The sequence below is a fragment of the Scyliorhinus canicula genome, chromosome 4 (assembly GCF_902713615.1).
Source record: "Scyliorhinus canicula chromosome 4, sScyCan1.1, whole genome shotgun sequence".
Taxonomy (NCBI): Eukaryota; Metazoa; Chordata; class Chondrichthyes; order Carcharhiniformes; family Scyliorhinidae; genus Scyliorhinus; species Scyliorhinus canicula.
In genome coordinates, this window is record NC_052149.1 from 233,142,483 (window position 1) to 233,167,344 (window position 24,862).

Sequence of the window (24,862 nt, forward strand, 5' to 3'; positions counted from 1 at the left end):
TGGGCTACAGAATACTTTTGAATGCCCGGTGGTTGTTTAAGTGCGGAATAAATGCAAAACTGACTTTCACTGCTCTTTATTGAAATAATACCCAGCTTTATTTTTTATTTTCTTTAAATTTAGAGTATCCAATTCATGTTAAAAGGAGCGGAGGTGGCAGGTAGGAGATGGGGCACACTGAACTCTTCTCTCTGCCTGCCCCCCCCCCCCCCCCCCCAACTCAACAAACCTTTTACCTCTCACACTTTCACCCAGGAAGTCTGATGGGGTTACAGTGGGAAAGAGTTTGACCAGCGCTGATTTAGTCAAACCAGAATCCAGCCATCCATTTCAGCTGATGTAAAGCCATCCCCACAATTGCAGGGGATTGTTTATCTCAAATTCTAAATCTCACGTTTTTCTTCCTGTTATTTCAGCTGATATACCCTGTGGCCCGTTGCTTGGGAAACCTAATTGCCAGCAATGGAACAGCCCGGTCCAAAGTCCTGGTCCACGATGGCGACTTGTTGCGCGCACTGAGCACGTTCGTCAGTGGGTTTCTGCAGTCGCGTCCGTTTGTGACTCGAGAATGCCTCTGGCTTCTCAACAACCTGACTGGTGAGTCTAGGCCTGTGTCGAAATAATTAACCGAAAATGGAGTTGAAGCTGCATTAAACAGGAAAACATTCCGACCAAAAACATTGTACTGGTGGAGAAGGTGCACGGGATCAGAGTTAACATTACAGGTCGATGGATTTTCAACAGGTTTGATGCCGGCATTGCCAATCTGCTGAACATTTATGGAATACCCTGGTTTATTTTAGATTTCCAGAATCCGTGTGAATTTTCCTTCTAATCTTCGCCCTTGGGCTGAAAGAATTCTGAGATAATCTATGTTTACTGTATTGTTCGTGAGTCAGGCGATTTCCATATCGCTGTCATTGGGCGAAATGTTTATTTCGGTGCATTTAAACCAGACTAGAACATTCGAGCTCCTCAAGTCTGTTTGGCCATTCAGTCAGATACTGGCTGACCGAGGTCTCGCCAGAATGGGGGGCTTCAGTTATGAGAAGTGGTTGGAAAAAGTTACAGCTGTTCTCTATGAAATATAGGAGGTTTAGGGGTGACATGCAGATGTTCAAGATGATAGGTTTTGGTAGAGTAGAAAGCATAAAGCATTTCCCTTTGGCGAATTGGCTGATTACCAGCGGTCATAGATTTAAAATCACTGGCAGAGACCTAGCGAGCAGGTGAGGAGAAATGTTTGTACTTATGAGCAATGAGTTCATAAGATATAGGAACAGAATTGGGCCATTTGGCCCAATGAGTCTGCTCCGCCATTTGATCATGGCTGATCTCATCCTGACCTTAACTCCACCGTTCTGCCCGTTCTCCATAACCCTTCGACCCATTACCAATTAAAAATCTGTCTAACTCCTCCTTAAATTGACTCACTGTTCCAGCATTCACCACACTCTGGGGTAGCGAATTCGACAGATTCACAACCCTTTGGCCGAAGTGGTGTCTCTCTGTTCAAAATTTGCTACCTCTTATCCCAAGACTGTGACCTCTCGTTCCAAAATGCCCCACAAGAGGAAGCATCCACTCCATACCTTTTATCATCTTGTAAACCTTAATTTGATCTCCCTTCATTCTTCTAAACTCTAGCGCATGTAGGCCTAAACTGCTCAATCTCTCTTCGTACGACAAGCCCCTCATCTCTGGAATCAGCCTAGTGAAACTCCTCTGAACTGCCTCCAATGCCACTACATCTTTCCTCGAATAAGGGGACCCAAACTGTGCGCAATACTCCAGGTGTGGTCTCACCAATGCCTTGTACAGTTGCAACAACCCTTCCTTACCTTTATACTCAATTCCTTTAGCTATAAATGCCAACATTCCATTTGCTTTCTTTATTACCTGCCGCTGCATGCTAGTTTTCTGTGAGTCATGAACAAGGACCCCCAGATCCCTCTGCACCGGAGCACCCCAAAGTCTCCCCCCATTTAGATAACAAGTTGCCTTTCCGTTTTTCCGACCAAAACGCTAAGCTCCATCTGCCACATTTTGGGACACTCTCCTAACCTATCTATATCCATTTGTTACGGTTCTTATTCCCTCATTGCAACTTACTGTCCCCACCTATTTTGAAAATTTGGCTATAGTACCTTCTATCCCTGTACATCGACATGAAAAGGTGGTTGAAGCTGATCCGTTAATAATTTTGAAAGGGAGTTTGATGGGTACTTGAGGGTGAGGTACTTTGCAGAGCTGTTCACAAAGAGTGGGGGTGTAAGCAGACTGCTACAAATGTCCACCATGGGCACAAACGGTCAAATGACCTCTTTCCCTATCTGTTGGTTTCTATAATCTTTACTTCACCACTATTTGCATGCCCTTTCCTACACATCGTTTTCCTCATAAAAAAGGATCAATCTCCATCTTGAAATCTTCAACTGATCCCGAAGCCCAACAGCTCTTGAGGTAGAGGGAGGTTTGGGGGCAGCTGAAGGGAGTTACGGATTTCCTGTGATCTTTTGTGCTTCTTGACATCTCCCCCTGACTCAGATGATGACGCCTTCGCCTCTGAGCCCCGATTGAGCACAAAATCCAGGCTAACACTTCAACACCGAGGGAGTGCTGAACTCTTCGGATGTTCTGTCCCGATGTACAAAATGCTAAACTGAAGCCCCTCTTCTCCCGGGTGGGTTTAAAAGAAAATTGTGCAGCACTACCTCAAAGAAGAACAGATGAGTTCTCCGAGCTCCGAATAAGAGTCATGCTGGACTCGAAATACCAGCTCTGTTTCTCTCTCCACGGACACCTGTTGAGTTTTTCCAGCACTTTGTGTTTATTTTGAGTTCCCCCTGGGCCTGGGGAGCGTCCTGGGTCACTATTTTATCAACTTCGCTAAAACTGGTTATCTGGTCATTATCAAATCGCTGTTCCTGGGAGCTTTCTGTGCCCAGTTTGGCTGCTGCGTTTCCTTTTCGTGTTCCGTACACATCTTGGCATTGTGATGGGAAGGGGGTATGAGGGCATACGATGGCTTCAATCGCACAATTCAGGCTCCGTTTCGGAATGACTGCAGGAGACATTTAGTGTGTTCCGCGCTGACCTTGGATTCCAATCTGCGAGCTCTTATCCGGAGCACCTGCAGAGATTATGGTTGAAATAAGCATAGAATGGACAGCACAGAAACAAGCCATTCATCCCAACCGGTCCGAGCTCCACGTGAGCCTCCCACTCTCCTTCATCTCACCCGATCGGAATATACTTTAAATATTTTCTCCCTTCTTTGCACTGCCTGGGAGGGGAGAAGAGGCGGGAAACCTCACAACTTTAAAAAGTACATGGATGAGCATTTGAAATGTCAATGTTCAAGGCTATGGGCAAAGTGCTGGAAAGAAGGATTAGTATCGATTTAGTGTCCTTTTGTCGGTGCAGACTCGATGGGCCGAAGAACCTCTTCTGCACCCTATTATTCTATTTTCTCCCTTCTTTACTCCTCTAATTTCCTCCTTAAATACATCACTTCTCATCATCTCAATTACTCCCTGTGGTAGCGGGTTCCATGTTTTCACCACCCTCTGGGCGCAAAGGTGTCTCCTGAATTGACTGTCGGATTCATTGGTGATTTTAAAAATAATATCTATTTTCATGTCCCGTCCAAATCATCTCTCTGTCATCTCTTTTGAACCCCTTCTTGATGCTAAAGATCTTGATCATGTCACCCCTCTCCCCCCTTCTTTCTGAAGAAAGAGACTCCAACCTGTTCATCCTTTCCTGATAAGTGTAGCCTCTCAATTTTGGCGTTGGGTCTCAATGTGTTGTAATTTCTGTTTCTACTGTATATGATGCATCTTGTGTGTCTGTGAGTGTATTTTAACGACAATGTTACTCACTGCAGCTGGTGATGAACAATTCTGCTCGACCATCTTCTGCCTTAATCTGTTGCCAGCGTTCCTCCAGCTAATCCCTTTCTCCGGTGGGATAAATACTCTGGTAAGTTTGCACCTTGCTGTACATTTGAATTTGTTCCCAAGTGTCTCCATGCTTTCCCCCTTCCAAGATTTCTGCCCTCTTCCGATCCTCCTCCCTTGCTCATTCCTGATTTTCATTATTTAACCAGTGGCTGCCATTCCTTCAGTCCCCTATGGCCTAAGGTCTGAAATCCCTTTCCTAAACCCCTCTCGCCTTGCTTTCGGCCAGCTAAGCTAATGTTGCTTGGCGTCACATTTCTGTGATGACCATTGCTGGCTGCTATCTAAATGCATGTTGTTGTTGTATATGTTTATATTAAAAAAGGACAAGGAAAGATCATTCAGCATGGTAGCACAGTGGATAGCACTGTGGCGTCACAGCGCCAGGGTCCCAGGTTCGATTCTCCGCTGGGTCACTGTCTGTGCGGAGTCTGCACGTTCTCCTGTGTCTGCGTGGGTTTCTCCCGGGTGCTCCGGTTTCTTCCCACAGTCGAAAGACGTGCAGGTTAGGTGGATTGGCCATGATAAATTGCCGTTAGTGACCAAAAAAGGTTAGATGGGGTTATTGGGTTACGGGGATAGGGTGCAGACTCGGTGGGCCGAATGGCCTCCTCCTGCACTGTATGTTCTATATTCAATCAACATTCACTCTTTTCGTACCCGAACTCTCGCAGTCTCTTACCCAGTTGCATTTTGTTCTTTACTAACTTTACATGGACACTACAATATAGAAATAGACCGAATAGCCCAACCCAACGTGGCGGATGTTTAAACTCTGCATGAATAATAATTCTCATACCGTTTTCTGTAAATCCAACAGGGAACTCTGAAGAAACTTATTTTCCCAGAGCTGATGAGAATAGTGGTGATGGAGTGAACTGTTCCCTTGTCGGGGCAATCGAAAACACTGGAGCACAGGCCCGGCAAAAGGGAATCCACCACTTAGGACTGAGATGAAGAAAAATCCCTTCCCTCAAAGGGTTGTGAATCTTTGGAATTCTCCACCCTGGAGGCTTGTGGTTGCTTCAGAGTTGCATTTGTTTAAGTCTGGGATATTTAAGACAGATTTTTGGTGTCTCAGGGACTATTTGTTTTTTAAATTTAGAGTACCCAACAGTTTTTTTTTCCAATTAAGGGCAATTTAGCGTGGCCAATCCACCTAACCTGCGCATCTTTGGGTTGTGGGCGTGAAACCCCCACAGACACGGGGAGAATGTGGAAACTCCACACGGACAGTGACCCGGGACCGGGATTCAAACCCGGATCCTCAGTGCTGCAGGCAGCAGTGCTAACCACTGCGCCACCGTGCTACCCCTAGTCTCTCAGGGAATTAAGAGGTATGGGGAGTGAGCGGGAAATGGAGTTGAACACCCCAAATATGGCCCCTTGGAACCCGGTTCCAAATCCACATGCAGGATCGCCGACATGGTGCTGAACACACAACCCCGCAAAATTTCTCCAACTTTGGGGCAGGACCAGAGCATGTGCAAATGATTAGCCGGGCCCCTCCCTCACCATTCGCAAGTATCCTCTACCCCCTCAAACAGCCGGCTCATCCTTGACTTCGTCCAATGCGCCTTGTGCGCAACCTTCAACTGTTGTGCTGTTAATTCTATGAAATTCTGAATGTTACTCGATATTTGAGAGAGTGTGTTGTGTGTACTTAACGCAGGTTTTGATGCTGTTGGGTAACATTGCGGAAATGGGGCTGGAGTGCTGTGAGAAGCTGCGACAGCAGACAGACATATTTCCTGCCCTTTGTACCACCCTCCGGACGGCCGACCCAGAAGCCGTGCGCCTGGCACTTGAAGTACTGAACCGGATCCTTTCGCACTGTCAGCAGGTGAGACTGTTGCCTGTTTCAAATCTGAAACGAGCCGTTGTGCCTTCATGCTGAACTCTCCATATGCTCATTGCAGATTAATGGCCACAATTTATATTTGCAATGTTTTGCATGCTTCATTTGAAGTCTTAAATCGGTATTAGCAGGTTCCCCTACAATACAGCCCAATGCATTGCATTAACATTTCTTTCCGATTCACCAAACCATCTCTTCTGCTGCCTGCCAGGAGAGTGGCCCAGAGCTGCTTTCACATCTGTTAGTAACCACACTTGTAGTGTTTTTGTATTCATTTGAGAGATACAGGCATTGCTGACAAATCCAGCATTTATTGCCCCAGCGCTAATTGTCCTTGAGAAGCTGGTGGTGAGCTGTCTCTTGAAAAGCTGCAGTCCGTGGGGTGTTGGTTAGGGAGGGAGTTCCAGGAAATTCACCCAGCAACAGTGAAAGAACGGCAATATCGTTGAGAGTCCGGGTAGGGTGTGACGTTGAGTGGAACTTGAAGGTGTTCATGCGTTGACTGCCTTTGTCTTGGGCAGAACAGGTCCTGGGTTTTCGAAGGTGCTGCGAGTTGCTCCAATGCAGCTTGTGACTGGTGCAGGAGGAGTGGATGTTTAATGCGGTGTGTTGGGACGCCAGTCAAATGCAGGGGCTGAGGGTCCCTGGTCTGATTGGTGCCGAGTGAGGGGAAAAGAGAGGCAGAGAGATTCAGGGAGGGTAAAGGCTTGTGTCGGACTTGCCTACTTGCTCCCCGTCTTCCTCATTTTCTAGCCCTTTGACATGAGGAATATCCACCTGTGCCGGCAATGGGAAGGTTGCAGGCTCACAATGGAGCTATCTCATTGAGAAGAATCCCATGTGAAGAAGTGTCTCATCCTTTGGCTTGAGAACAGGAGTGAGGAATTTCTCAATTCTCCATTCCAATGATAGCTGACAGAGCTGCACATGACGAATGGGGCGGGACGTCTGGTGGCGTTATGTGGGAGGAGGCCGAACGTTGGATGGCTCCTGCTTGAGACTTGATTTTTGGGAATTTAATGTCTGGTCCCAGGGGCAATTTTTTGTTCAGTAAGTGCAGGATGACAAAAGGAAGAAGGATGCCCAAAACCCAAAGGAAAGTTGCTGTGAAGAAGGGGGCGAGTGAAGGTTTGCCATCGAGTAGAAGGGTCAGCTCGGCCTCTGGAAGGATGGCGGAGGCTTGGTGGGTGGGTGGAGCCGCACTGTTCACGGCAGAAAAGATGATCGAGGCGATGGCTGTGGAACTTGAAAAACAGTTCCAAAGCACATGGAGGTGATGAGGAAGGTGATGGTAGCAGCATTGAAGGTGCTGGTGGAGGAGGCGATTGCCCCGGTGAGGTCGGCGGTATTGAGAGCATTGGCCGAGGTGCAGGTGGAAAAAATGAAGGGGGTGGAAGAGGCCTTGTCGCAACACAGTGATCAGCTCACCTCGATGGCGGAGGAGCTGCAGAGAGTGGTGAAGGCCAACAAGGGTCTGCAAGCCAAAGTGGAGGACTTGGAAAACAGATCTAGGCGGCAAAATCAGAGGATCGTGGGCTTGCCTGAAGGGGTGGAGGGCCCGAGGCCGACAGAGTATTGTGCCAAGATGTTGCCGGAGCTGTTGGGGGAAGGAGAAGATCCCTCTCGGTGCGAACTGGATCGGGCTCATCGGTCATGGAGGCTTAAACCAAGTGAGCCGCCAAGAGCAGTGATTATTTGTTTCCGTAGGTACTGCGTGAAGGTCCTGAGTTGGGCAAAGCAGAAGCTGGAGCTGGTATACGCATATACCAGGACTTCACTGTGGAGTTGGCGAGGAGGTGGGCAGCCTTTGGCCGAGTGAAGAAGGCACTGTATAACAGCAGGGTGCGGTTCAGTACCCAGCTAAGTTGTGGGTGACCCACAACTCCAAAGACTTCTATTTCGAGACGGTGGAAGCGGCAGAGGTGTTTGTGAAGGCAGAAGGACTGGGGCAGAAGTGAGAAATAGGACTGAGGATTGGTCTTGGGCTGAGGGTACGGGGTGTGGATGAGTGTATGTAGCTCTATTTTTTTATTGCATGTCATTATATGTGCCAAATGAGTTGAAGTTGCCTATTTGGACAAGGTAAGAGTTGGGATTTTCCTTTGCAATGATGGCTCTTTGGGGTTTGTGTTAACACTGGGGTTGTGTGTTGATGGGGATTTCTTTGTTTTCCTTGGACCAGGCAGGGGCGAGAGGATTGGAGGGGAGTGAGGCCTGGGCCGAGGCCTCCACACTGGCTAGCTGAAGCTGGCCAGTGAACGGGAGTGTGGTGTGGGGAGGGGCTACGACCACCAGAGCCTGGTAGAACAGGTTTCGATGGGCCTAAGAGGTGTAAAAAGTGGGGGGGAGGGGACCGATACTGGGTGAGGTGTTTTTGAGAGGACGTCGATGTACGGATTGACTGTTAATTTGTGTTTTTTTACTTGGAATGGACGGGTGGATGTTTGGGTCTGTATATTGAACGGGGTAGGGTTTGTATGTGGGGAATTGTTATTGTTTTTAGATCCTGGTTTCCAGAACTTGGGTCATTCTTCTCTATTGTGCTAATATCATAATTAATTAACAAAGCCATCCCTCCACCTTTTCTTGGCTTCCTGTCCTTCTTAAATGCCCCTCAATATTCAGGTCCCATTCTACGTCACCTTGTAGTCATGCCTCTGTAATGGCTATCAGATCATATTTACGCAAACAGTTCATCTATATTGTTTTAAATGCTACATGCATTTAGATACAGAGCCTCTACATTTGCTCCTTTATTATTTTTGTAACCCCTAGCCTTATCTGCTGATTTACTCTTCGATCTCTGTCCCTTCCTGTATCGGTCTGTTTATTGTTCCCAGGTTAACACCTTTCTCTCTCTTGCCTTGTCTCTCCTGTTTGCTTTACCAAATCTTCCCAAATTTTAATCTCTTGTCTCCATTGTTCAGTTTAATCCTGTTGTACTTCCCCAGTTATGCAGTTCGCAAGAACTCTGGTGCCTGTACAGTTCACGTATAGACTGTTGGAAATGTACATCCCCCACTTTCTCCAGAAACTGGTACCTACTGCTCCAGAAACTGGTACCTACTGCTCCAGAAACTGGTACCTACCGCCGTCACATCTATCTTTGAGCAACGCATTTGTTCTAATTTATTTACCCTGTGCCAATTTGCACGTGGCTGAGGTAATAATCCAGCAATTATTACCGTTGAGGCTCTGCTTTTTAAATTTAGTGCCTAGCTCCTTATACTCTCTCTGCCGAACCTGTGTCGTTGGGTACTTACATGGACAAAACCCACTGGATCCTCCCTTCTCTCACTGCAAGTTCCTCTCCATCCCTGAGCAGATACTCCGAACCCTGGCACCAGGCAGACAACACAGCCGTCTGGAATCATGCCCTCGACTGCAGAGACTAGTATCTAACACCCTGGCTATTCTGTCCCCCATCACTTTCCCCACTTGAATGGCATCCTTCATCGTGCCATGATCAGTCTGCTCATCAATTTGCACTCGCCCTTCTCATCCACACACATAACAAGCACCTCGTAATTGTTGGAAGAAGTCCGTCATTACATGCTGGTTCCCCGTACATGCCTGACTCTCGGCACCCTCCTGTCCCTGACCATTGACCAATTCTAAAGTTTTGCCTGACCCAAGGGTCGTGACTGCCTCCTGGAACAAAGTGTCTGGGTAACTCTTTCTCCCTCCCCGATGCCCCACAATTCCATAACTCAGCCTCAATAACTCGAAGCTGAGGTTGACTGAGCTGCAGTCACTTTCTGCTGATATGGTTGTTTTGGGATTGCAGTGCATTCCACAGCTTCCCACGTGGTGCAGTCGTAGCGCACTATCAGCCCTGCCATATCTGTCCAAACATATTTAAGTAGGCAATTAGTTAATAATTTACTTGAGCACGGGACAAGGAAGGAAGTCCCCTGACAACTGGAGGCTGAAAAAAATGTAGCTCTTTCCGCTGTGCACGGAACCTTCCCCCCCCCTTCCACCGGCCCCCGGAACATATTCCCAACTCTTCACTCAATCTACACCTCACTCGGGCAGAGTCTGGAGTCCGCCTGCTCCTTTCTGCATTAAGCTTTTACTTCTCATTCCTTGCTTTTCCTTTCCCTCTCTTTCTTGTGTGATTCAATATTTATTTTCCCCTCTCCATTTCTATTTCTGTACCTGAAGTTGCCTCTAATTCACTCTATTTTCTCCTCAGTTGTTGTTCTGTCGTTTGACCCTTAAATCCCATTGGTAATGGGGATAGACGGACGCTCCCGGATGCACCGTTACCAATTCACACTCCTGGCAGGTCACGGCACAAACATATTTTGAACTGAAGGGTGCAGAGTCTTAACCAACCAGATGAGCTGTGTGATGTACTGCCAAAGAGAGCTTTGGCCCATCTGTGGAGTTTCGATCCCCCGTTGCTTTCACTGGAACTCTGCCAGTCAGTACAAGTTTCATTATATCTAAAAAGTATTCGGGGACAGCCACAAACGTTCAATTTCCTGCTCCCTGCATGCCTTCTTCTAAAATTTATGAATTCCTTTCAAGTACCACTTGAACAGATGGCAGAAACTGATCATTAACCAGTGTCCCCAGTTAGACTTTGATTCAAATGTGAGAAAGTGTGCGTGCACTGACTTGAATCCTTAAAGATGCCCCTCAGCGCTGCTGGCACAAGGTGCTGCTGCCTGGCGTTTTGACTTGGAAGGGGATTGCCATGAAAAGGTACCCCTGACGTGAAGGAAAGTAGCCGTGTCAGAATACTCTCCCACTATATAATGTTCATCACTAACATCTTGGCATGAGCTCAGGTTTATGGAGGCTACGAGGTAGGAGGGCAGCCAGAGGAGTATTAGAAGTGCCAAGCATGAACGTATCCAAAACATCGCTGAGAGAGAGAGAGAGAGAGCGCGCTTTCGGGCAGAGTTCCAGAGCTTTTGAGCCCAGGGACTGCGGCCGATGGTGGAACAGTAATGGACATGCGCAGTCGGATATAGGGGCAGGAATAGGCCATTCAGCCCCTCATGCCTGCTCCACCCTTCAATTAGATAATGGCTGATTTTCAACCTCAATGTCATTGTCCTGTACCATCCCCATATCTTGATGTCTTTCATAACTAAAAATCCATCATTGTCTGTCTCGAACAAGTTCAATAACCCTGCACCGGCTCAGGGGTAGTTAATTCCAAAGATTTACCGCCGTCTGGGTGAAGAAATTCCTCCTCTCAGTCCTAAATGGCCTGCCGCTCATTCTGAAACTAGACCCCCCCCCCCCCCCCCCCCCCCCCAAATCCAGCGGAATAATAATAATAATCACTTATTGTCACGAGTAGGCTTCGATGAAGTCACCGTGAAAAGCCCCTAGTCGCCACATTCCGGCGCCTGTTCGGGGAGGCCGATATGGGAATTTGTTCCTGCATCTACCCTGTTGAACCCTGTAATAATTTTATAAGTTTCAATGCAATCGTCTCTCATTCTTCAAAACTCTGGAGAATGCAGGCCCAGCCTCCTCAATCTCTCCTCGTATGACAGTCCCACCATCCCGGGAATCAGTCTGGTAGATATTTGCAGCACTCCCTCTGTGGCTAATATGTCCTTTTTTGGGTAAGGAGACCAAAACTGTACACTAAACTCACCAAGGCTGGATACAATTGCAGCAAAGTTTCCTAACTCCTGAACTCAAATCCTCTTCCAATAAAGATCAACATACCACTTGCCTTCGTAATTGCTTGCTGTACCTGCAGCTTAGCTTTCAGTGATTCATGAACAGGAACACTTAGTCAATGGAAGAAATTAAACTAAATTGATAGAAATAAAAATGGGGTGAAAGTGGAGGAGAGAGTTTACTGTCTGAACTCGATGTTAAGTCCGGAAGACTGTAACGTGCCAAATTGGCGGATGAGGTACTGTTCCTCCAGTCTGCGCTGGGCTTCACTGGAACATTGCAGCAGGCCAAGCACGGACATGTGGGCTTGAGAGCAGGACGGTGAGTTGAAATGGCAGCGACGGAGGGCAGCACGGTGGCGCAGTGGGTTAGCCCTGTTGTCTCACGGTGCCGACGTCCCAGGTTCGATCCTGGCTCTGGGTCACTGTCCATGTGGAGTTTGCACATTCTCCCCGTGTCTGTGTGGGTTTCACCCCCACAACCCAAAGATGTGCAGGGCAGGTGGATTGGGCATGCTAAATTGCCCCTTAATTGGTTTTTAAAAAAACATGAATTGTGTACTCTAAATTTTAAAAAATAAAAGAAAGAAATGGCAGCTTCGGGAAGGTCTGGTTCTTGTTTGTGGATGGACTGGAGGTATTCTGCAACGCAGTCATCCAGTCTGCTTTTAGTCTCTCCAATGTAGATGAGACCCGCACTGGAAGCAGCAAATACAACAGACCAGATTGAAGGAGATGCACATGAAGCGCTACCTCACTTGGAAAGAGTGTTGAGGCCCTGGGATGGTGAGCAGGGAGAAGGTAAAGGGGCAGGTGTTGCACCTTCTGTGATTGCACGGGGAGGTGCCATTGAACGAGGATGAGGTGTTGGGCATGATGGAGGAGTTGACCAGGTTATCCCAGATGGAACGGTCCTTGTGGAATGCTGATGGTGGGAGTGAGGGCATCTTCTGTTTGGTGGTGACATCGAGTTGGAGGAACTGGCAGAGGATGATCCTTTGAATGCAGAGGCTGGTGGAGTGAAAAATGAGGACAAGTGGACCCTATCCTGGTTCTGGGAGGGAGGAGAGGGGTGAGGGCAGAGGGGTGGGAGTTGGGTCGAACACGGTTGAGAGCCCTGTCCATCACAGTGGGTGGCAAATCACGATTAAGGAAGAAGGAAGACATGTCAGCAGCACCATATTGGAAAGCGGCATCCTCGGAACCAGTGTGATGGAGGCAAAGAAACTCGGGAAATGGGATGGAGTCCTTACAGGATGTGGGATGTGACGAGCTGTAGTCGAGGTAGCTGTGGAAGTTGGTATCTTGTAATGGGTACGAGTGGACAGTCTATCCCTAGAAAGGGAGAAGCCAAGGAAGGGAGACGGACTATTTGAAGGTGATAGAGGGGTGGGAATTGGAAGCAAATTTATCAAATAAATTCCAGGTCCAGACATGAAGCAACACCAAAACAGTCAGCGATTTACCGATAAAAGAGTTGTGGGATGGGGCAGGAATAGGACTGGACCAAGGAATGAATGTTCCACATAGCCCATAAAGAGACCGGCAAAACTGGGACCCATGCGGGTATCCATAGCCACGCCTTTGGTTTGGAGTAAGTGCAACAAGGGCAGCACGGTAGCATAGTGGTTAGTACAGTTGGTTCACAGCGCCAGGGTCCCAGGTTTGATTCCCTGCTGGGTCACTGTCTGTGCGGAGTCTGCACGTTCTCCCCGTGGCTGCGTGAGTTTCCTCCGGGTGCTCCGGTTTCCTCCCACAGTCCAATGATGTGCGGGTTAGGTGGATTGGCCATGCTAAATTGCCCTTTGTGTCCAAAAAATGTTAAGTGGGGGGGGTACGGTGATAGGGTAAATACGTGGGCTTCATTAGGGTGCTCTTTGCTAGGGCCGGTGCAGACTCAATGGGCCGAATGGCCTCCTGCACTGTAAATGCTATGATTCTATAAGTTAAAGGAGAAATTTGTTCAGTGAGGGGACAAGTTTAGCCAGACAGAGGAAAGTGGGCGTGGATTGGGATTGTTCAGGCCTCTGTTCGAGGAAGAAGCGAAGAGCCCTCCGACCATCCTGGTGGGGAATGGAGGTATAGAGGAATTGGATACATGGTACAACAGAGACAGTTAGGGCCGGGGAACTGGAAGTTGTTGATATGATGTAGGGCATCGAAGGAATCGCGGATTGAGGTGGGAAGGCACTGGACAAAAGAGTATCGTGTCACGGTGGGAAGAAATGAGTTCAGTGGAGCAGGGACAGGCTGATGCGATGGGACTACCAGGACAGCCATGTTTGGGGAGGAGGTGGAAGCAGACTGTCTGGGGTTTGGAGGATTGAGGTTGGAAGCTGTGGAGGGAAGATCTCCACAGGAGATGAGGTCAGTAACAGTCCTGGAAACAATGGCTTGATGCTCGGTGGTGGTGTCAAGTCTACAGGTGAATAGCGATAGTGGTCCTGGGCCGCCTTGTGGGCACTGCTGGGCCATAAGAACGAACAGATTGCTCTGAGAGCCTGGTGGATTTCTCATCACGTTATCAGAATGATGTTGAAGTGAGTACATTGTTATTCTGGACTGCATATGGGCTTTATTTATTTTCATTCTTTGGCAGGGTATCTGACAGGTGCAGAAAACTGTCATTGTGCCCAACTGCCTCCTCCGTCAAACTGCTGGGAGATGCACAATAGGTAGATTATGCTTGGCTTGTATGAAGTGCTTAGTGCCCCGCCCCCCCCAGGGATACTTGCATCCCACTAACCTGAACCTGGCAAAGATAGGTGCCAGTGGCAAGAGCTGAGTCTCAGGCACTCCAATGTGTGCATTAATGCTGCTTCAATTTATCAGGCTGAAGGCTTGCGGTGTTTCAGCCCGGGTAAGCTGCTTATCCATTTTTACAATGAAAGTGCAGGCCAGAAACAGGCCACTCGGCCCATTTAGTTCGTGCCAGTGTTTGTGCTCCACGTGAGCCGCCTCCCACCTTATTCATCCCACCCCAATCAGCTTAACCATCTTGTTCCTTTTTCCCTCATGTGCTTCCCCATAATACGTCTACGCAATTTACATTGTTACTCCTTGTGATAGACATTCCTGCTGCATTCCGTATTGATCTATTTGTGACTTTCTTGTATATTCGTGACTTTTTTTTTGTGAAGTGAAAACATCTCTATGTCTACCGTGTCAAATCCTTTCTTAATTTGTCACCAGTTCCGATATCCCTTAAACAGTTCAGTGTTCAAACATCGTTTGATCGTTCCTGTGAAACAAATTGGGATTTTTGCCTACATTAACGACGCTATGTAAATGCAGGCTGCTTTTGGTGTACAGGCCACCCAGAAAGACGGGAGGCAAACTGTGCCCCTCTGTGCTGCGAGGACAGGGTGTTTACAGGGCAAGGAATCCAGAGGCCTGGACTAATGATCTGGAGATATGAGTTCAAATCTCACCATAGCTGCCCAATTTAAATTCAACAAGAATCGGTAATGATAACCCTGATTCTACTGGATCGTCATTAAAAACCGATCGGGTTCACTCACGTTCCTTAGGGAAGGAAGTCTGCCGCCCTTACCTGGTCTGGTTGTCATCTTCAGCCGAAAGGTGCTGAACGGATGATCCGTCTCTGCCTCCTGAGGTGCCCAACGTCAACGGTGCCAGTCTTCAGATAATTCAATTCACCCCATGTGATATCGAAATCGAACACTCCAGATGCAACAAAAGCTATGGATCTCGATAACCTCCTGGCTGTAGTGTTAAAGAGAAGTGCTCGAGAACTAGCCAGGACCCTGGCCAAGCTGTTCCAATACAACTACAGCACTGGGAATCTACCTGAACATGTGGAAAATTTCCCTCACAAAACAGGACGAATCCAATCAGGCCCATTACCGCCCCATCAGTCTACTCTCCGTCAGCAAGTGATAGGAGATATAACTGACAGTTCTATCAAGCGGCATTAACTCAACAATAATCTGCTTATCGATGCTCAGTTTAGGTTCTGCCTGGGACACTTGTCTCCTGACCTCATTATGACCTTGGTCCAAACATGGACGAAGAGCTGATTTCCACAGGTGAGGTGAGAGCTATGATTAACTCTAATTTTTATTCAACAAATTTTATCGCAACAAAGAAAAACAGTAACCTCTCTTTCCCCCCCCCCCCCCCCAATACAAAAGCAATAAATTAACAACAAGAAAAATAAGCGTAAAAGCTATGATTAACTCAAAGAGTTAAAGTGACTGGAGGTTATCATTGACCAGAAATTATAACCAGCCGCATCCAAGAACGGGTCAGAGGTTGGGAATTCTGCAGCCAGTAACTCACCTCTTCACTCCCCAAAGCCTGTTCCCCATCGACAGGGCACAAGTCAGGAGTGTGATGGAACACTCTCCACTTGCCTGGATGAGTGCAGCTGCAAAACTCAAGAAACCTGACACCATCCAGGATAAAGCAGCCCTGCTTCAACTCACCACCCGAAACATTCACTCCTTCCAGCAGCAACGTACAGTGACAGCAGTGTGAACCATCTACAATATGCACTGCAGCATTCGTCCAGACTTCTTTGACAGCGCCTTCTTTTCAATGTGTTTCTATGATCCACTACCCTTGACAGGTGGTATATGCATACCGATCCCCAATGCCTCCCAGGTTCTCCTCCAAATCCACACCAACCTGATTTGAAATTGTATCACCGTTCCTTCACTGTCCCTGTGTCAAAATCCTGGAACTCCAGGGCAGCACAGTGGGTTAGCCCTGTTACCTCACGGCGCCGAGGTCCCAGGTTCGATCCAGGCTCTGGGTCACTGTGCGTGTGGAGTTTGCACATTCTCCCCGTGTTTGCGTGTGTTTCACCCCCACAACCCAAAGATGTGCAGGGTAGGTAGATTGGCCACGCTAAATTGCCCCTTCATTGGAAAAAATGAATTGGGTACTCTTTTTAAAAAAAAAAAAAAATAATGTTTTAATCCTGGAGCTCCAAATCCTAACAGCACTGCGGGTGTACCTACCATTTACCAGACTAAAGGTTCAAGAAGGCATTTCACCGACATTTCCCAAGGGCAGTTGGGGAGGAAATTAAATGCTGGCCTTTCCAGTAACGTGCACATCCCAAAAAGTTTTTTTTTAAGTTGCAAAAGAATATGATAGAATGGTGCTGAAATCATCCTCTCGAATTGCAGACTTATCCCAGGTCGGATCCTTTGTCCTTTTACCAGGTGCCATATGGTACAGAGCTTTAGCTTGTGAATTAAGTACTGCAATCTGCCCAGTTTTTATTCTGCTCGTTTAATGCTTGATTTGCAAATCTCCAATTCTGACAGGCCTGTGTATTGTTTGCAAATCAAGGTGGGATTGCGGCTCTTGAGGTGATTCAGTACAACAGCAATGAGGAGATCCGTGTCCGAGCCAACTTTTTAATGGACAGATACTTTGCAGACAAGGTAAGGATCCAGGGCTGGCATAGCAACTGGAAGCTAATTATCCATCGAGACCATTCCACCATTCAGAGAGAGCATGGCTAATCTGCAACCTAGTTCCATATACCTGCCTTTGTTCCATATCCGTTAGTACCATCTGTTAACAAAAATGTTCCAAACTTCTACTATTCTTTGCATATAAAAGTGTTTCCTAACTTGACTCCTACAGGATCCGCCTCTGACGTTTATACCATGTCTCCTAGTCCCTGACTCCCCAACCAGAGGGTGTCATTTTTTCTCGATCTATTCCTTAATATTTTGAAACATTTGATCAAATCAGCCGGTAATCATCAGAGGAAGGGAAGAACAATATCTACGCTGAGTGTTTGTAATGGTTAGCTCATGCAAGGTCATGTAAATGTTTGAAATAGGGGCGCATCTCTAAACCTGGTGAACCTAATCCAAAGCAAAATACTGTCGGTGCTGGAAATCTGAAATAGAAACTGGAAATGCTGAGCAGGTTTCATACAACCTTTCTCAAGAGTGGGAGGTCATTGACCCGGAACACAGGCTTATTCTCATTCGCTCTCTACGCGTGCTCTCTCCGCGCGCGCTCCCTCTCCGCGCACGCTCCCTCTCCGCGCGCCCTCCCTCTCCGCGCGCCCTCCCTCTCCACGCGCCCTCCCTCTCCATACGCCCACTACAAATGCTGCCTGACCAGCTGAGTGTTTCCAGCATTTTCTCTTTATTTATTCCAGCAAACTTGGGGTTCATGAGGAGATATTGCTGGAAAGCTAAAATTATTATAGGTCCATCGGCTGTGGCTCAGTGGGAACACTGTTGCCTCTGCGTCAGAAGATTGTGGGTTCAGGTCCTCATTCCACAGACTGCAGCACATAACCCAGGCTGCCAGTTCCAGTGCCTTACTGAAGCTAGTGCTGCACTGTCTTTCATACAAGACGTTAAACTGAGGCCCTGTCTGCCCCCTTGGGTCATGTAGAAGATCACACGGCACCATTGTGAAGAGCAGGGACGTCCTCTGTGTTCTGTCCATCCTTCATCCAACAACACAGGGAAGAAATGACCTGGTCATTACCACCTTGCTGTTTGAGCCAGCTTCAACTCGTCAAACAGGTTCTTGTCTTCAGCGGCTATATTTTCTGACTGCAGTTACTGAACAGCGGGAGAATACCTCAGTTGTGTAAAACAAAAATATAGAATCTCAAGATGGGCTTGCTGTGCACAAATTGAATGCCGCATTTTCTTTGTGACTACAAAATGAAAAGAACATCATTGGATGTAGAGTTCCTTGAATCACCCCAGGATTTCAAAAATTGCTAAGTTTTTCTTTTACACAACTCCGCTGTTTCCTGTTCAGTGTTTAATCTGCAGCTTGAACACAGGAATGTGTTTGAAGAGTTGCAATCCATTGTGAGGGACTTCCAGCAAAGTGTCATGCCGATTTGCTAAAGAAACTGCTGCGATTCTGGGGGGAGCAGGGGGTGATTTGCTGGCAGCGATGGCTGACAGATGGGGATGAAAGATTTCTCACTCTCTGGCAGCTGCTTGAGAAACCTTTCATCCCAACTGCTTGGGGCTGCATGTTGCTGGCGTCGTGACCCCTGCTGCCATTCTACAGAAATGTTTCTGGGCACCCTCCATTCACTTCTCCGGGGACAGCACCACTAAAGCAGAGTCCTAAATGTGAGGTTAAGAGGTGTTTATCGAATGCCAGCGATTAAAAACCTTTCTGCTGTATCCATGGAAACCAGTTATCCGGCGAGAAACTTATTGATACCACATAAACTTCAGTCATCAAGTATTCCGTTCAGTTGCCTTTCGACTAATTATTTCCTTTCTCTCTCCAGGCTGTTTGACATCATCCCAAGCCGTTGGCATTGGCCAGAATAGTAATGAAGCTTGTTTGCTGGTGGAATATGGACAGTGAGAGCACTTTTCATGTCACATCCTCTTGAAGTTAATCTTCTTTACCCCCTCACCCCCATTCAATGAAGGCATTGCAAACGTGCTGGGGTCTAGTTTGATGAGCAGCCTTCAGCACATTGCCAAGTTGCCGTTACTCCCTGGACCTTCGACAGCGGTTGTTTGGTTATGGGAGAGCTTTCCAGGCTGGACTGGCCTTTACCGAATATCTTCGACATGGCTGATTTACCCCCCTCCATCTCGGGCGCCAATTGTAGTCACGTTTACCATCAACTGGAGATTGACTGAGCTTCGGACAGGAGTCAAACCCAGGACCTTCCTGTATTGTAAAGAGCAGCTTGACTGACCACGCCAGCAGTGAAATCTTCACCGACTATAAAGCTGAATTTTCCAGCAGGCCCTTAAACCCTTCTGCTCCACATAATACTACAGCAGAGCAGGTCGCACAGGTACTGAGTATCAGCCTAATCCCAGTGCTAGTTAAAGCCCAAGGGTTTTGATGTCCTGTTACACATTGCAGAAATTATTTCAATCCTCTTGGTGAATTGGCTTCTTCCAAACTCCGTCCCTCTCCCTGGCAGCAGTCCGACACAAAACCAAACTTTTCCCAAACCTGATGTCATATTTCATCCCTGAGATGATCTTCTGACCACATTTGTGATCACAAAGGTAGCCCATCTTGACCTCCGTAACATTGCCTGACTTCACCCCTGCCTGAACTTATCTGCTGCTGAAACCCTTATTCGTGTCTTTGTAACCTTTCGACTTGACTGTTTTAATGGCTGCTCTCACATTCTACCCTCCCTAAACTTGAGGTCATCCAAAACTCCACTGCCAAACCTTGACTCGCACCGAACCTCATTCCCCTCTCTCGTCCTGTGCTCGCTGATCTGCGCTGGCTCCCAATAAAGCTAGACCTTGATTGTAAAATTCTCATCTTTGTTTTCAAATCCCTCCATGCCCTCACCTCTCCCTGTCGCTATAATTGCTTCCAGTCCCACAAGCCTTCAATACCTACCCTAAATTCTGGCCTTTTGAACACACCGAATTTTTAACGCTCCACCATTGGAGGCCGTGTCTTCAGTTACCTGGATCCTACACTCTAAATTCCCACATACACCTCTCCTATCTAACCTGCCTCCTTTCAGATATACCTTAAAACCTACCTCTTTGACAAAGCATTCAATCATCTGACTGAAATATGTCTTTAGACTTGGTGTCTTTCTTTATTTAGTAATGCTTCTGTGAAGCACCTTGGAATGTTTTATCATGTTAAAAGCGTGATGCAAGTTGTTTTAATGATTGTTTACAAATGAAATACACTTTTGTATGATTTTTCCATTAAAGTAAGTACGATATTAAAGCAATGAATACTAATCTTAATTATATCCAATCAATTCGCTGAGAGAGCAGCTTCATTTGAAAGCAGCAATGTCTGATTCGGCTCACAGGCAGGAATTCGAATTGTGGAACTTGGGGATCCCTTGTCGCGATGTGGTTTTCTGGGTAGCTATCCTGCTCATCCTAGAGGCCCAGTAGACTCTTCGCTGTGCGTGCAAGTCCCAAATCGGCTGATAGAGCCGTAATGCAGTCCACACTATTCGAGTGACCAGGTGAGGGAGATGAAGTAAGGCATGATGTTGGACGCAATATGTGTGGAAATCATGAGTTACCTCATTTACTATCCTGAATGTGGGTCACCTAGCCTCCGTGTACAGTAACACTTGCAAAAAATAACTCTCTAATTCAGCAAAATTCGGAACTACAATTAAATGCATTACTCACTTTACAGTCACAAGCTGACACTTTAGCTCTGCACCTGGGGGATGTCCTCCTCTCGCATCGCAGCGCACAAATATGCCACCTTTCAAAAACTCTCATCCTTTTTTATCAAATCTTCTGACGTCCCCTTCTCTGATCTCCCCTTGCCGTACAACTCTCCAAGGGGCTGGTTTAGCACAATGGGCGAAATTTCTGGCTTGTAATGCAGAACAGGGCCAGCAGCGCAGGTTCAATGCCCGTACCGGCCTCCCCGAACAGGTGCCGGAATGTGGTGACTAGGGGCTTTTCACAGTAACTTCATTGAAGCCTACTTGTGACAATAAGCGATTATTATTATTAGATCTCTGTCTTCTCATGTATCCCTGATTTTAATCGCCCTGTCGTTGATGGCCATGTCTTCCGTTTCCTCGGCCATAACTGCTGGGATTCTCTCCATGTCCCCTCATTTAAATTGCTCCTTAAAACCTACCTCGGTCACAGTCATCTATTCTCAATGCTTCCTTGGATGGCCTGGTTTCAAATTTTGTTTGATAACGAACACTTTAAAGCACTCAGGATATTTTATGTTAAGGATGCTATATAAATACAAGATAATTAAGGAGTATAGAGTGAGGCACTGCGTACAGTAAATGGGACCTCCTGTGCAAGAATGAGCCTGATACAGTTTAAGGGTGCACATGACGCGGGCAAGAATGAGTGGGTTCTTTCAGGGGGTAGCAGATGAGTGTGAGAGGTGTGGGCGGGGGCCAGCGAATCACATGCACATGTTTTGGGGTTGCATAAAATTGGGAAGATTCTGGACCGGAGTGTTCGAATTCTAACCCAGGATAGTGGAGGAGGAGGCAGACTCGGACCCTTTGGTGGCGATATTTGGGGTTTCAGAGAAGCCGGAGCTCATGGAGAGAAGGAAGGCCGATGTCTTGGCCTTCGCCTCTTGAGTACATGGCAGTGAATTTTACTTGACTGGCGGTCGGCATCGCCACCGGGGGTAGCGACTTGGTTGGGTGACCTGTACAACTTCCTGCGGTTGGAGAAGATAAAGTATGAGTTAAGGGGCTCTGCAGGGGGAGTTTGCGAGAAGGTGGGGGATGTTTGTGACCGTGTTTGAGGAGCTGTTCGTCGCAGGAGGGTTGGGGATGGGGCGTTGGTGAAAAGTGGGAAATTTGTAGACTGTATAGTTGATTGCTGGGAAGTATGTTTCCTGGGGGTGTTTGTGTTGTAACCTGTTTTGATACATGTTTGTAATAAAATACATTTTTAAATGTATTTAAACTCCGGTTTCCTCCCACAGTCCAAAGATGTGCGGGTTAGGTGGATTGGCCATGCTAAATTGCCCGTAGTGTCCTAATAGTAAGGTTAAGGGGGGGGGGGGAGGGGTTGTTGGGTTACGGGTATAGGGTGGATACGTGGGTTTGAGTAGGGTGATCATTGCTCGGCACAACATCGAGGGCCGAAGGGCCTGTTCTGTTCTATGTTCTAAATACAAGATACTGTTGGCTGACAGTCTGTTTTCTATGCCACTTGTATCCTAATTATACCAAAGCAAAGATTCACATGCACAAAGCTATGAAGGTGTGACGGTCAAGTTGATAAAGCAGTCTGGAAGCATCCTGACAGCGTTGCGAACATGGAACTCGTGACAGTTGAGTACTTGAGGTGATGAGATGAAGAAGGTGTGGGAGGATAAACGCTGGGCACTGGTTGAGACAAATGGCCTGTATGTGTGCTGTTAATTCGGTGTAATATACTCCACCACTTGACACAGTGTTCAGAACGTGAGTTGGCGAAGAGGTCATGGAGTCATTTTGAGATGGTGTCGGAGAACACCCTACCAAGAGGAAGGTGGTTGGTGGGGGCGGTTTCCACAGCAAGAAACTTAACGTGGATGTTAGATTGTTTTCTTGTTAGATTGTTTTCACTTGGCCATGAGAAACCTAGATATTTGGGAAACTTTTGTATTGTTGTAAACTTTAGTGCCTCGAGGATGGAACAGTTCCCATCTCAGGATCCCAGTGTCAAAGTCCAAGCCCTCCCACATGTTGTGGGGCACAACTCAACGCAGGGTAAAGCTTCTCACTCAAATTTAACATGTTGCAAATTCAGAAATGGTCCCGGCTACACAATGAGACATAGTCCGTTTCCTGCACAAATGATTCTACGTGCTCCCAGTTAGCCTGAATTTTGACCGAGTACTTTTTCAGGCTGCTGTTGTTTGACAATGATGTTGGCAACAAACTCTGCATTTATATAGCTGTTAATGCAGGGAAACAAATTGAATAGTTATAATAGTAAAAACCAGTGACAAAGATCCCTGATAGTGTGATTTTAGCAGATTGCAATAACATTTTCGTATCCCTTGTTCTGTGTAATAATCATCAAATTAACGAGTGGTGTTTAGAGACAATGTGGTAGTTTCTTTATTAAATAAGGTAAATGTTTGTAATTATTTTTATTACAGGCACCAAGATGCTCTGATATGGGAAATTTCTTGAATCCATCACTTTCTTTTCCCTCTCGGCTAATGTTCAACTCCTGAATCGGGCCTCGTGTCGTCCAAACAATGGCCATCGTTCTGCTTTGGCAAGACGTTATAGTTAATGTAGTGATTTGCACAGAATAAAATGTCCCAGGGCATTTCGATGTAGCTGTAATGGATACTGAACAAAAGATCGGAGAGAAATAAAGATTGTGCATTTACGTAGTAACTGTGACCTCCGGATATCCCAATTCACATACCACCCAACGCATTACTCTCGAAGTGCAGTCACTGTTGTAATTTAGGAAAACATGGTAGCTAATATGTGCACAGCAAGGTTCTACAATGTTCAGCTAATGCTTTGTGTTGTTTGAAGGGTATTGTCCAGCATCCTGGAGGGAACATCTCTGCTTTGCTTTCCCTTGGAAACGTTATCATGAGATTACACTCATTAGAGGGCAGATGGTGCCATGATTTAATGTCTTATCTGAAAAGCAGCATTCTTGACCATCCAGCACAGAGCTGAGGGAGTGCTGCAATGTCAGTCTGGATTAGCTTCAGGTTTCTGGAGCTTGCTCAGGAGCAGAGCAGCTATAAGTGAGGAAAATCAGGGATTCACAAGAGGCCAAAGTCTGAGGAGTGCCTAGATCTGAAAATTGTAGGGTTGGAGGAGGTTACGAAGGGGTGAAGCTAATTTTCATTATTTGGATTTGTTGCCAGATCAGGAATCAATATAAGCAGAGGGATAACAAGCGATCAGGACATGGTGTGTGTTAGGAAACGGGCAGCAGAGTTTTGGAGGAGTTCAAGTTTATTGGGGGGGGGGGGTGGAACATGGGGTCCTGAGTAGAGGAACCAGATCCTGCTTATGTCAGGCAAGGCCCCGCCATGAATTTACCATAGGATTTAGTGGAGAAAGCCATTTGGCCCATTGAGTCTGCACCGGCCCTTGGAAAGGGCACCCTACCTAACCCCACCCAACCTTTTTTGGACACTAAGGGCAATTTATCATTACCAATCCACCTAACCTGCATGTCTTTGGACTGTGGGAGGAAACCCACGCAGACTCTCCACAGACAGTGACCCAAGCCAGGAATCAAACCTGGGACCCTGGAGCTGTGAAGCAACTGTGCTAACTACTGTGCGGTTTAGAAGCTGATATCTTGAGGGTCGTAAGCTAATGAAGTTTGGAAGAGAAAATCAGCAGCAGAAATTTGAATGAAATTACTATCCATGTAAAATGAGACAGGAGATTGATCTTGAGAATAACCAAGCTTTCAAGTGATGGTGTGGTGTATGAGGGTCCTGGATGAGATTCGGATTTGCACAATGTATGTTTATAACACTGCAATTCAGCCGTACAGATGGGAATGGGGTGATATTCCTTCGTTTCCACCAAGCAAGATTAGTGGCCTCTGGAAACCCAAGTAAAGAAGGGGCTTCATCTCGGGATGTCGGGTGGTTGTGTTACAAGGATGGTGCTGAATAGAGATGGCAGCTTTCAAAAGAAGGATTGAGCAGGGGCAGATTGGCCTCTGGGCCAGTCTTCACTACAATTCTTCCAAGTGGGTTTAGTATTCAGCTTTTTAGAAGATATGAAAGTTAAACTAAGTTTCAAACCACTCCAGGCAACTGGGATAAAGATCTCTGAAACCCATTAAAGAAACTAAGTGGAATGAGGTTGAGAAATCCCAATGCAACTCCCAACACAAATTGGCTTTAAATCTGACACCAGTAATGGGAAACTGCAGCAATGAAAGCAATCATGGTCTATGCTATCAGGCCAGTGGGGACAG

General features: G+C 46.9%; 2 protein-coding genes across 7 annotated transcripts in view; one reads left to right on the plus strand and one right to left on the minus strand.

Moving 5' to 3' along the window:
• LOC119965457 (chromosome-associated kinesin KIF4A) overlaps positions 1–15,398 on the minus strand; it is a 134,218-nt gene extending 118,820 nt beyond the window's left edge. The window contains exon 1 of the mRNA XM_038796256.1: positions 15,025–15,398. The gene's annotated coding sequence lies outside the window, so the exon portion shown is untranslated. The remainder of the gene's footprint in view (positions 1–15,024) is intronic.
• tmco6 (transmembrane and coiled-coil domains 6) overlaps positions 1–23,292 on the plus strand; it is a 46,735-nt gene extending 23,443 nt beyond the window's left edge. For 2 of the 6 annotated variants that reach the window (XM_038796261.1, XM_038796265.1), the window contains exons 9-13: positions 417–597; positions 3,890–3,984; positions 5,635–5,805; positions 16,769–16,888; positions 23,049–23,292. In XM_038796261.1, the coding sequence (XP_038652189.1) occupies positions 417–597; positions 3,890–3,984; positions 5,635–5,805; positions 16,769–16,888; positions 23,049–23,126 (645 nt within the window). In that variant the 3' untranslated portion in view covers positions 23,127–23,292. Of the gene's footprint in view, positions 1–416; positions 598–3,889; positions 3,985–5,634; positions 5,806–16,768; positions 16,889–18,732; positions 20,176–23,048 lie in introns of those variants that run through there. The other 4 variants (XR_005460517.1, XR_005460516.1, XM_038796262.1 and 1 more) reach the window with 4 other exon arrangements.
• Positions 23,293–24,862: the final 1,570 nt, after the last annotated feature.